Here is a 14397-nt window from a genome sequence, read left to right as displayed (position 1 = left end):
AGAATAAGCAGCTTTCACTCACTTAATACTTGGCAGAAATCAAACCTGCATTTGGATCAGACTTCCTTAACTCTTATGCATAAAGGTGTGCAGTATACTACTGCATCCATTTTCAATAAGCTACCACTTGAATTCGAAAATCTTAGCAGTAATCCATGCACTTTCAAATCAAAACTGAAGAGTTTCCTTATGGGTCACTCCTTCAATTCTCTCATGGAGTTCCTTGAAAAATTAAGCTGATTCTAGTTATATAGTTGATTGGGTTTACTTAAACTTATGGATTGACTTTTTTTGGGTTCATAAGCATTTCATTTTTATCTGTTAATACTTTTATTTTGTGATTTCACGTAGTGACATGTTCCATGACCGTGGAGATTTGCTCCTCAATTTGGTCCTATGGAAATTGACATGTAAATAAATAAATTTCCCATGCCATTATCTTCACACACACCCAGTATTCCCACCAACCTCATGAATAAACTACAAAGGACTGCCCTCCTCACCACTCAATATCACTCTCAACTGGAACAATTTAACCATGTCCTTTGTCAGGGCTTTGATTATCTCTCATCCTGCTCTGAAATGAGGAACATCCTACCAAGATCCTTCCCACCTTTCCAAAAGTGTTGCATTATTGCCTGCCCAACTCCCGACTCCTTTACCACAGGAATCATATCCCTGTGGCAGACCAAGATGCAGGACCTGCACAATCCACCCACCCAGCACCTCCTACTTCAGACCAGTGACAGACTTATTCAACTGTATCAGAGGCTGGCCCAACTGTTAAAGCAGCCATGTCATACACCAGCACTGCTGCAAACACTCCATGGGTTCTTTTGTTTGTGTGACTACCAAACGGCTGTCCACCAGGATCAATGGCCACCACCAAACTGTTACCAAGAACAAGGTTGACTATCCAGTGGCACAACATGCATCAGAGTAGGGCAATCCTCCCCTCCATCACCAGCTTCTCTGAATTGTACAGATGGGAGTTATCCTTATAACACGTCCTCCACTTCCATAATCATGCTAGCATCAATCTCAGGTAACCCACTTCCCTTCACCCTTCTCCCAAAGGTTTCCCAATCCTCCATCCTGCCCCCCCCCCCCCCCCCCCAAATTCACATTTACATGTCACCTTCAGTGTGTGCCATTCTCCACCAACCCATACAATCATGCATTTATGCATTACATACCTGCCACCCTTTCCTCCCATATTCCTAGCCTGCTAACCAACTGCCTCCCTCTGAACTGCCAGCCATCCATCCCCAGACCCTCCCCCTACCTCCCACTTCCCTCTCCCTCTCCCTGTATCCACCTCACCTAACTCTTCCCCCACCACAACCAGTCCACTAGCTGAGAAACAAATCATTGCTACTGTTAGTCCAGACAGAACCATTAAGGGGTAGAATAGGTACATGCATGCATTTGTGTGTGTGTGTGTTTTCTGTATATATTTTACTCTAGCTTATCAAATGATAACTCCAAAAGCTAGGAAGTTTCTTTCTGTTATGTGTGCCTGTCAAATCTCAATGTTTCTAATTTTCTGCTAGGTGGTAGTAAAGTTGGTACTGAGAAGCACAGCAAACAGTTTTGTTTGAAGGGATCTACTGACTTAAATACAATTCTGTTTGTCCACTTTATGAAAATTTGTTAAATGCCATCAAATGCTTCTTCTTTTTACATGAAGATACAAAAAATTTGCACCATGCACTTTCTGAAACAGTAAATTGCCAGCTGTGATTTTGGAAACAGCAGAAGTTCAGCTTGCATACTGTCCTGATTTATACTGTTCCACTAACCTTTATCTGTCAGTCAGCGCCTGCAACACAGCAGTCTTACCAAATGATATTCATAGCATCCTATGCAGTCCAATAAGTGTTGAAGAATGCATGTCTAGGATCATGCATGTGAAGTATAAAAATGTTTATATAATGTAGTTTTTAATGTGGATGCATGTATCTGAATCATTTATTACTTTTATTTCCTTGAAGAAGTGAAGAAAACAGAATATTTAAAGCCTCATTGATGTTCATGCACTGGAGTTTTGTAGATGTATTTGTCACTGCATTCAAATGATAATTTTAAAATCAATAGTTTTACTGTGTGTAACAGTTTTGATATGTATAAACTTACCCCACTTGATGACTCTACATGCAAAATGTGCTATCCTATCAACAAAAAACATCATATGAACATTTTCAAGTCCAGGGGTAGTGTGTGAGAATGGAGTATTATAATGTCTCATCAGTTCCACTGCAACCCTTAATATGGAGCATGAATCCAGTTTTTTACCATTGTAGTATACACCTTAGTATGAAGTGTGATTTACACAGGTCAATCAAAGGCGATGGCAGTCTGAAAGCATGAGGTAGTTTGTTGTACAAAGCATCTCCATTGGTATGTATGATACCACCTTTGATTTCTTGCTCTGGATACATATTTCAATATTCTGTAGGGTCTGCTATATTTTGAGATAATATTTTTCCCCAAAGTTATCAAAAATGGTACAATACTGTTAAAATGTACAAAGATGGATAATTTTGAGTCTTTTATGAACCAAACAAACTTAGTGGGGTGATTGTCACAAAGATCAGACAGGAAGTCTTCCATTGGAGGAAAACCGAAGATAAAAATTCAGGCAAACATCTTTTAGTAATTATATAAACTCTTGTAAAATTATATTTATTAATAAATAAGACTTCAACATTTTATTTGAGACAAATAAAGTAAAAACTAAGTTTTTGTACTGTTCTGAACGATGCAGGGATCTAAACTATTAATTATCAAAGGATGTCATATTTGATAATTAATTGTAACCCTCAGCTGCCCACAGGTGTTACTGATATACTGCAATGGGGACAGCTGAAAATGTGTGCCCTGACCAGGATCCGAACCCAGGATCTCCTGCTTCCATGGCAGATGCTCTATCCATCTGAGCCTCTGAGGACACAGATGAATAGCGCGACTGCAGGGACTTATCCCCTGCACACTTCCCATGAGACCCACACTCCCAACTGTCCACAATCTACATACGTAATGTACCTAATAGCTATTTGCCCATCCACTCATTACTCACGCACACTAAGGTGTCGACTTCCCATAAGAGTTCGGGCAACGTGTGCGCATTCGCACAGACGAAGGTCAAAGGCTGGGTAGCCTTTAACTATGTATATGAAGATAGTAACTGTTATTGAAAGAACAGATACCACTGATGACTGTGCAGCTTCTCTAGAATAAATGATAATTAATTGAAACCCTCAGCTGCCAACAGGTGTTGTTGATATACCTCAATGGGGACAGCTGAAAATGTGTGCCCTGACTGGTACTAGAAACCAGGATCTCCTGCTTACATTGCAGATGCTCTGTCCATCTGAGCCACTGAGGACACAGATGAATAGCGCGACTGCAGGGACTTATCCCCTGCACAGCTGAAAATTTGTGCCCCATCAAGCTATATCAACAACACCTGTCGGCAGCTGAGGGTTTCAATTAATTATCATTTATTCTAGAGAAGCTGCACGGTCACCAATGGTATCTGTTCTTTCAAGAACAGTTACTATATTCATGTATGTAGTTAAAGGCTACCCAGTCATTGACCTTCGTCTCTGAATGCGCACAGGTTGCCCAAACTCTTACCGGAATCGACACCTTAGTGTGCGCAAGTGATGAGTGGATGGGCAAATATGTATTTCGTACATTACATATATAGATTTTGGACAGTTGGGAATGTGGGTCTAACAGGAAGCGTGCAAGGGATAAGTCCCTGCAGTCGAGCTATTCATCTGTGTCCTAGGTGGCTCAGATGGATAGAGCATCTGCCATGTAAGTAGGAGATCCCAGGTTCGAGTCCCAGTTGGGGCACACATTTTCAGCTGTCCCCATCAAGGTATATCAACAACACCTGTTGGCAGCTGAGGGTTTCAATTAATTATCATTTATTCTCATGATCATCAGTAGTATCTGTTCTTTCGAGAATAGTTACTATCTTCATATATGATGTTATATTTGCTGTTGACTGTAAAAATTATTTATTTCACTATTTCTGTTTCAGCCTTTGGGCCATTTTCAAGTGGTACTGCAAAAGATGCTTCAGCACATGTCAGACTAAAATTCTCTGACATGGCTACACGTAATCATCAGAAATAGGCGTTTTCACTGTAGAAATATAGTAACATCAGACAAATGTGAAGCTCTGTATGTCATACAAATTATTTACATCATTTCATTATGTGCAGAGCTTTGCAGAGCTTCACATGTGTCTGATATTACTCTATTTCTTCAGTGGAAAGGCCTATTTTTGATGATGACATGTATAAATGTCAGAAGATTTTAAAGTCTGACATGTGATGAAGCAAAATCTTTTACAGTACATCTTGAAAATGGCCCAAAGGCCAAAACTGCATATATAGAAATAAATAACAAGTTTGTTTGTATGGCCACCCTCATGACAAGCACAGCCAGATTTTTTTTTTTAATAAAAAACACCATTTTTGGCTGCACTGTATTTTATTCCTCCCAGACATGTTTTGCCTTTTTCATTTTAAGTCATCATCAGTGGTATCCAGAATGGCACAATATGTAGATAACACATATCAAAACAAAACTGTATCATTCTAGATCTCATTGAAGATGCCTTAAAGTGAAAAAGGTGAAATGCAACTGTGTGGAATATACTAGAGTGCAGCAAAAAATGGTGTTTTTTATTTGTAAAACAAAAACAGAAATAAATAATTACTACAGTCAACAGTGAATATGACATCTTTTAAAAAATTCTACATGTGTATGAATCCCGACCATGAGAGGTCAACGTTAATTATCAACATTAAAACCCACTACAGTTGTAAAAATTATTTATTTCTAAAAAGTAATGCACAATCCAGTTTCAGGGCCTGTGTACCCATCTTCAAATGCCTATTAAAATGAGAGTCCATAAAGGATGCATAACTGAGGTTATTTTAACTTCACTTGTGTATCCTCTATGGACACTCATTTTAATATATACATTAAGATGGGGCACAGGTCCTAAAACCAGGTTTTGCTTTCCTTTTTAGAGATAAATGATTTTTACAACTATAGTGGATTTCATCATTGATGATGAATATCAACAGTTCTGGACATCTCATCGAGAGAAATGTGTCCTGAACTATTAGCGTAAAAAAGTACGGCAAAAGATTATGAATGAGGATGTTTCTTTGTGTGGGCAGCAAGTGGTGGAATGGACACAAGAGGGCATACTTTGTGAGCCAGAAGAAAGCAGAAAGTTTGCAGATGCTGTGGCTTGCCACTGTGTGGGCAAGACATGGGATCACAGGTACAAGAAACAAGGATTCTTTGGCAATGTCCAGCGAATGAGGATAGAGCACCATGCTCTACTTGAAGCTGCCTTCATAGGCAAAACTAGTGCTCTTTTGGTGACTACATCCTTAATTATGAGCTAATTCAGCTCATAATGCCTAGGTTACATTGATTAAATGAATACTAGTCTTGAAAGTAAAGATGACAAAGTTTGCTGCAATAAATAAATAAATGGCCTCCCATCATATTGTGAAACAATCCCTGTGGCTTTAAACACTTGCTGGCATTTTATTAACTGATATTAACACTGTATTGCTGGTTCAAACTTGCATTTATATTAACTACCGTGTTTGCTGGGAATACATCATTCATTACAGGTATTTGAATCAGTGATTCACACTGAGGTGACAGAAGTCATGGGATAGTAATGTGCACATATAGAAATGGCAGTAGTATCATATACCATGGTATAAAAGGGCACTGCATTGGCGAAGCTGTCATTTGTACTCAGGGGATTCATGTGAAAAGGTTTCCGATGTCATTAAGGCTGCACAACAGAAATTAACAGACTTTGAATATGGAATGGAAGTTGGAGCTAGATGCACAATGCATTACATTTTGAAAATCATTAGGGAATTGAATATTCTGAGATCCTTTGTGTCAAGAATTTGCCAAGAATACCAAATCTGAGGCATTGCCCCTCATCATGGACAATGCAGTGGCCAATGGCCTTTACCTAACGACTAAGAGCTGTGGCATTTGCATAGAATTGGCAGTGCAGACAAGAGTAGTATTTTACTTCATAACAATTATTCTGTTGTATCATACTGTTGCTTGCCTCTCATGATTTTGTCAGTTAACTTGATAACTGCTGAGTCTCATTTCTGTGCTTTAAATGGTAAAGTAGCTCACTTGGTAGCTTCACTGCAGGCACATTTGTAATGTACATGCATAAAAATGCTACAAAATTGTGTAATGTGTAAGGAATTCAGCTTGTTGTGATATATGTATTACAGGAAAAAATGAAATTAGCCATTTTGAAATAAGTTGTCATGACAAAATGGTAATATACAGTAAATAGAAAATTCATCACATAAATGTGTAACTTTGCAGATTGTTAATGCTGTGAAAAAGGAACGTCTCAGGGTTAAAATTGTAACACGCCTTATGAAGGAAGGTTCCAGTGCCGATGAGCCAACTAACATCACACTCTCAGATTACTCAAGGTATTACTCATCATGTCACTTAAATAAATTAGTAAATGCTGAAAATAATTGTTATAACAGTATACAGTCACACAATTTTAAATTAACTGTATTGCATATTATATAGTGCCCACAGTATTGACTAGAAGTGAAGTATCATTGGGCAGTAGTAGCAGAAATGTATGCTAAAACATATGTAAAGAAAGAAAAAGGCTGCAACATCTTGAGAGTGACCACAGTTAAGCCAACACAATTTGGAAAGTGAAATAAATAAATTCATTCATTGTGTTTCGAGTTCCTGCCATGAAGGGCATAAAAATTGAGATATACATTAGAAAAATGGAATAGTAGCTAGAAATTGCATTAATAATTAAGTATTGTTAAAATACTGCATGCTGTTTTTGCTTACTTAAGTTAATTATAGCAAAGTAAAATGATCAAGAAACTTCCTGCGTTAGAAAATGCTGATCCTTCCTCACATACATTAAATAGTTGTTTTTTAAATCTCATATTAAAGGTTAATGTCTATGTGACCACATGTATAATTCTCACAGAACAATAGCTGTAGAGGCATGTTTAGAGTGAACATTGCTATTTAGCCTGAAGATAAAAGGAATTTTAAATTCCTCAGTCTAGATAATCTGATGCTTTGTGGATGAAATGGCTGATTAGGTACATTTTGAATATCTTCTTCATATCAGAGATAGGCCATCAGAAGATGTTTAGCTATCAAACTTACACATTATTCTTACTAGTCCTGTTTGTTGAATGGTTATGTGGTGATTCCAGTCCTAAAAATGACATGGCAGATGATGGAAATCAGCATCAAGCAATTTGTTATCAAAAACTTTTATAAAACACAGGAGCACAATACAACTGAACAGCTCCTAATGGTGTGCAGACTCTATGGTCCTTTATCCACCCTCCATTATCTACAGTTCCTGTGCTCCTTTCATTCAATATGGTGTTCCATGGAAACATAAATACATACAATCAGACACTACTTCATAACTTATTTCAAACTTGATCTTAAAAATACGAGAATATCACTACATTAGTCATTTACATATATCTCTTGCATATACTTAATAATAATTCACACTGCAAAATCAAAACTTACATTACGAAAATTACATGTTCCTTTTAAGTAAAGTGGAAGCCCCTAAACCAAATGCTCCCACAAAACAGAACTAACACTCACAAATTCTTGCTACTGTAAATCTACATTGATTCCTGTCACCTTCAAAATTAAATACTATTGTGCCCACAAAATCCTCAAATTATGTCATCCCTAGTTAAAGGCCATTACAAAATTATTTATTGTAAAATTTTAGCTGCTGTTTGTTCACTCAGGTTCCCACTCTGCTTAAGTTGTTCCATCACTTAACTCTGGCTGCATCAATTAGTTCACAGTTCAAGTCACATCTTATTTCATATTCGTATGTTCACCATAAGCTCACCACCAGATCTACTTTCCTATTGCCACAGATTACTTAATTGCATTCTCAAAATTATCTCTGTTTCGCTATCAGTCTATTCCGTATGACCAATTAAACGTGTCCTACTATACCTCATTACACACAGTCCCTAAACATAAACTTTATTACTCTTTCACCAAATTTCTCAATAATCTCAAACTTCATAAACAGCATAACAATTCTTGAAGATTCCTTACTCAAACTTCTCAAAATTCATCAAAATCAACATCATCGTAACATCATACTTCACATTGATTCAACTTCATAATAAATCTCATAGCTCCTTCAACTCATCATTACATCACTCCATTTCACCATAATACTCAATTATCCTCCTAATCACTGTACAATAATATACTGCAACATTACATCTACTTGGTAATCAATCCAACAAATATAACTTTCCAAAACCACTTTATTTTATATTACTCTTAAATCAGGACAAGAATCACCTTCAACTTCTTACAGTCAATACTTTTTATGCTGTTACATACTGTGACTGCCAATATCCTTTCATTTACTCACTAGAGTTTCCATATCATTGCAATACAACAGAAACCTTGAGCTAACCCTCCTGCTTCTCTAATTTCTTTGATATATTGAATGGCAAATTAGAACAATTCAATGTGATAATAACACCCTCCAAAAGTACATTCTTAACCTAAAATAGCCACAAATTCAGCCTAGCTCATTAAAATATATGAATAAAACAATCATATACTAATTTTCACTAGTTATGGCTCTTCACCATAATATTAATCACTGTCTCTTTTGTCACAGTCCCAACACTCCTTGTTGCAGTCATATATAAACTTTAATACATTTCAGTATAGTAGAAGAGTTGTAGCCTCCAACAATCACAAAAACATAGTACAATAATACTGATTTTTCATTACTTATTACACTATACTAAGATAGAAGCTAACGCGAATTCTAGAAATAGAAGTCAAGACAGTGCATCAGAAAAGAAACATTACAAACACTCAGCTAATGGAAGGCACCAATTTGTCACATGGTGTATGCATCAAAGAGTAATGCACCCCCTACCAATTCATTTTCCTCTGAGTCTGCTCAGTCACCCTGTCGCCAAAGTTCAGGTTTCCTATTTTCCTGAAATATTCTCTATAGACTGGCACTGACATAATATGCCATATGGGAGTAACATATGGTTTTAAATCTATTATATTCTTTAACCCCAACAATCTATCGGACCTTGGGTACACAAGGTCATAGGCATTGTCATGTGCTATTCTTGATACTTTAAATGGACCATGATAAATGTGCAAGAATTTCCTTATTTCTTTGTTTACTTTAGTACATTTCTCTTTCACTTTTACTAAAACCAAGTCATTAATTTTAAAACTGGTCAGTTTAATTGCCTTGTCATATCTTTTCTTTCTTTCCTCTGCCTTTTTCTTCATCATGTCTGTAGCCTCTTAATCATTTCCTCCTGACCCATGACAGTTATAATTGGAAAATCAACTTTTTCCCATATAATGTTATTTGGTTGTTCACCAAACATTAGTACACATGGAATATACCCTGTTGATTCATACCACAAATTGTTAATTATCTTTTCAAAATTTGGTAAATGATTTGCCCATGCTGTATGCTTTTTGCTACAGTATGTTCTACACAGTCTGTTTATTTCCTTCATTACCCTCTTGCTCATATTTCCTTGTGGAAAGTACATCAGTATCTTTTTATTATTAACCTTGTGTGTCCCCATAAATTGCACGAATCTCTCAGAGACAAACTGAGGACCATTGTCTGATAACAATGAGTTTGGATTCCCTACTTTATGAAAGTAATCACTTTCTAAATTAGTCCTTTTAATTGGATAGAATTTGGCATATTTTGAAAATGCATGTAGCACAACAAATACACGCTTACAACCACTTGTTGAAGTGGGTAGGGGACCTAGGAGGTCAACGCAGGCTAGGTAATGAAGATCTACTACTAACACTGAGTGCATAAGACCTTTTGCTGGTGCGGAGGTCGGTTTCACCTTCTGGGATTTATCACAACAGATCAACCTTTCTCGAACCCTTCTCCACATATTATTGAAATGTACTATTCCCTCTAACTTAGCTAGTACTATTCCCTGTAACTTAGCTACTATTTTTCTCATCCCATAATGCTCCTAGCTTTCATGCAGAATATCAGTTAAAGTGTCAACATGCTGCTCTGGAAAACAGAGTTTCCACTCTTCTTTATCTAAAGTCTTCCTTCTGAATAACGCCCCCTTATGAATAGTGTAATATTCCTTCACCTATAGTTCATTGTCAGAATTGTACAATTCCTTTAATCTGGGTCTTTATTTTGTTCTCTCCTCATTTCTTGACAGACTTTTCTAACTACCTTTTCATCTTTCAACCCTTGAGTATAATACCATTTGATTCGACCTTCTGAATTCCCATCATTGTGACTGTCTCTGTTACCTATTGGCATTCTTGATAGGGCATCTACCCCTATATTGTCCTTTCCTTTTATATATTTTATTTCTAATTCAAACTGCTGAAGATACAAAGCCCACCTGATTAACCTTGGATGTCTTAATCTACACTGCTGCAAAAAACTCAAAGCTTTGTGGTCAGTGTACACCACTGTTTTGTGGCCTAACAAGCAGCATTCAAATTTCTGAAACCCAAATATAATGGCCAAGGCCTCCAATTCATAAATATAGTAGTTCTTCTCATGTGATTGTAATGTCATACTTGCAAACGCTATTGTCCTGTACTCAATCCCTTTCTCTGTATTGACTAGTTGAAAAATTTCTACCCCCAAACCACTATAACTGGAATCAGTACTCATGCAGAATGGCAAAGAAAAATCAGGGTGAAACAACACTCTACTATTCACTAGTTCCCTCTTTAGTTTCCTAAATGCTTCCTCACATTCTTGCATCCAGTTCCAAACAATATTTTTCTTCAACAAATTGCTTAAACATGGGTAATTATATGATTGGTCTGACACATACATCCTATAAAATCCAAATAATCCAAGCATTGATTTTAAATCCTTCTTATACTCTGGTGCTGCAAAATCTTCTATAGCCCTTAACTTTGTTGGTTCTGTCTAATCCCATTTTTATCAATCACATGTCCTAAAAATACTATATTTTTATTCACAAATTCAGACTTATTTAATCTCAACTTCATCCCCCCTTTATATACTGCTTTCATCACTTCATCCAAGACTCTAAAATGCTCAAACCAATCTGCATTAGCAATCAATATATCATACACATGCACTGTGATTTTATTACTTAATTCCTCTCCTAAGATCTTATCAAGAGCCTTGATAAAAAATACAAACAGACAAATCAACCTAAGTGGCACAACACAATACTGGTAACTTTTACCTTCATGCAAAAATGGTGTATAAGGTCTAGACTCTTTTTCCAATTTAATATTCCAACACCCACATGTTACATCAAATGATGACAGATATCTAGTACCATGAAACTTTTGTAGAATTTCCTCTATGTTTGCAGGCCTATCACTTTCTGTTAGTACTATCTCATTTAATTTCCTCATATCTAAAACTGCTCGCGCATCCCCATTCTTCTTTTTCGCTAGGACTAAGCCATTGTTGTATCTACTGTTAGATCTTTCGATTATTCCCCACTGTAACATCCTCTGAATTTCTCTCCTAACTGCTTCCTTTTTCGCAAACAGGATAGCATAGGGTTTGACAAAGAAAGATTCGTGTTCTTTAAAAGACAATTTGAATTCAAAGTCCTTTACTAACCCCGGCCTATTCCCTCTGAAAACACCTCTTTATTTTCCATAACACCTGTCTCACCTCCCCCCATTGTTCTTCAATTATAGCTTCAATACTGTTTACTTTCCCCTCTATCTTCCTTTGTATTTTCTCTCCTTCGTCTAATCCATTTACATTATAATTGGCCAGATATCTCAGTGAACAATCAAGTCATTATTCTCTTCATCAATAATTTTCTCTGTGAAACTAATCTCAAATCTATTCCCACTACATACAAAATTAAATTTACCAGCAGCAAAATCTATATTCACATTCCATTTATGCAAGAATTCTGTCCCTAGAATCATATCCAGACTGAGTCCTGGTACCACGAGAAATCTACACTCAAGTAATTGATTACAAATTTCAACTGACAGCAACACTTCCTGTAGTTGAAAGTAGGTTGAAGCAGAATATTAGCTTGAAGAAAAAAGACAGGTCGCTATCAAATCAGAATAGGAAAAAAAGAATTCTGCTTATAGGCAGCAGTCATGGGAGGGGTATGGGCCAGCATCTTCAGGAGAAATTAGGGGCAGGGTACCAGGCCACAAGTTTTGTGAAACCAGGTGCTAGCCTTAGCCAAGGGACAGAAAACTTAGGTCAGCTATGCAGGGACTTTGAGAAGGAATATCAGGTAATTATAGTTGGGGGAGCAGGAAACAGCCTGGCTATGAATCCAAGATACAGTATTAGGAGTGACCTGGATAAAATAGGAGCAGAAACTGAGCACACTAATGTGGGGTTTGTGAAGGTCTTTCAGTGCCATGATCAGCCATGGGTAAACACTGCTCTAAGGCATGTTAACACTGAGTTGAATGGGATGCTCCAGACACCAGCAAAATCTCAGTTCCAGTAAATGCTGTAAATGCTGTTCCAGTAAATGCTATTGGTAGGTGTGGATACACTACACATGGACTGCACCTGAATAGGAGGGGAGGAAATAAGTTAGCTTCTCTATTGGCAGAAACTGTAAGGGGGTCCACAGTCACACAAGGGGTGATCCCTGTGGTTAATGGGTCCAGGCAGACAGGTTTTTTTAGGTTAAAGCCAAATTCCAGACAGATGACAATCAAGATAAATAGAATTAAAGAAACTTCATGTACAGTAAATAGGGGTAAAGCTAAGGGCAGTATCAACTCACTTCATCAAAATATCAGGGGAATAAAAAATAAAGTAGATGAGCTATTAGTGTGTTTAGATGATTTCAAAAATAAGAATGAGATTGATATACTCTGTCTGTCTGAACACCATGTAACTGTGGGCATGGATAGTGTCAGTATAAGTGGGTATAATTTAGCATCTTACACTTGTAGATCTAGGATGGATAAAGGAGGAGTTCCCATTTTCATAAAACATGGGTATAAATGCAAAACTGTAGAAGTAACCAAATTTTGTGTTTATCAGCACTTTGAGGTCTGTGCATGTGAACTTCAGCTAGATAATGTAGTACTGATATTAGCAACAGTGTACAGGTCCCCATTAGGAGACGGAGCTGTTCATAAAAAATTTTGGCTCCCTATTATGCTGTCTGTCAGACTTTTGTCACAGTCCCAACACTCCTTGTTGCAGTCATATATAAACTTTAATACATTTCAGTATAGTAGAAGAGTTGTAGCCTCCAACAATCACAAAAACATAGTACAATAATGCTGATTTTTCATTACATACATAATGCATCACTGACTCAAGGAATTTTCCCAGACAGGTTAAAATATGCTATTGTCAGGCCTCTCTACAAAAAGTGGGACACCATAGATGTCAATAATTATTGGCCAATATCCATGTTTACAGCATTTTCAAAAATCTTCGAGAAAGTAATGTACTCTGTGATTAATCATCTCAATAGTAATGGGATACTTAGTAAATCACAGTTCGGATTTCAAAAATGCTGTTCCACTGAGACAGCAACATACAATTTCACTGTCCACATAATAGAGTATTCAAATAGTAAAATGTCACCAATAGGAATTTTCTGTGACTTGTCCAAAGCATTTGATTGTGTGAACCATGACATTATGTTACAGAACTTACAATTCTATGGTATAAATGGAATACCATATGGGTGGTTTAAGCCATACCTACAGAACAGGAAGCAAAAAGTTTCCTTATATGGGTCAAGTGATTTAAATGAGTTTGCCACTTCATCTAACTGGGGTGAAAGGTGTTCCACAGGGTCCAATCATGGGTCCCCTTCTGTTCTTGGTATATGTGAACAACCTCCCTTCCTATAAGAAACAGGAAGCTGAACTGACACTGTTTGCTGATGATACAATCATCATTATTAATCCAGTAAAAGAAACTCCAATTGAAAATGATACAAATAAGGTCTTTGGAAAAGTCATTAATTGGTTTTCTGCAGATGGGCTTGCTCTAAACTTTGAAAAAATACAGTACATCCAATTTCCTACTGCAATAAGTACAGTTCCTTCAATAAATATAACACCTCAGGAAGTCAGTAGACAGGGTAGATCATATAAAGTTTTTGGGTGTACATATAGACGAGAATCTTAATTGGAAAATTCATATTTTGGATCTTCTAAAGCAAATAGGTACAGCAACTTTTGAAATCAGAATAATTGCCTATTTTGAGGATATAGAAATTAGTAAGCTAACATACTTTGCATACTTTCACTCTCTGATGTTATATGGAA

The 14397-nt window shown here is 36.8% G+C and overlaps 1 protein-coding gene across 1 annotated transcript in view; it reads left to right on the top strand.

Moving 5' to 3' along the window:
• Positions 1–14397, top strand: part of LOC126229574 (uncharacterized) — a 668091-nt gene that overhangs the window by 350745 nt on the left and 302949 nt on the right. The window contains exon 17 of the mRNA XM_049942341.1: positions 6412–6524. Within this exon, the coding sequence (XP_049798298.1) occupies positions 6412–6524 (113 nt within the window). The remainder of the gene's footprint in view (positions 1–6411; positions 6525–14397) is intronic.

The sequence above is a fragment of the Schistocerca nitens genome, unplaced genomic scaffold, assembly GCF_023898315.1.
Source record: "Schistocerca nitens isolate TAMUIC-IGC-003100 unplaced genomic scaffold, iqSchNite1.1 HiC_scaffold_375, whole genome shotgun sequence".
Classification (NCBI taxonomy): Eukaryota; Metazoa; Arthropoda; class Insecta; order Orthoptera; family Acrididae; genus Schistocerca; species Schistocerca nitens.
This window is presented reverse-complemented; position numbering and strand designations above follow the sequence as displayed.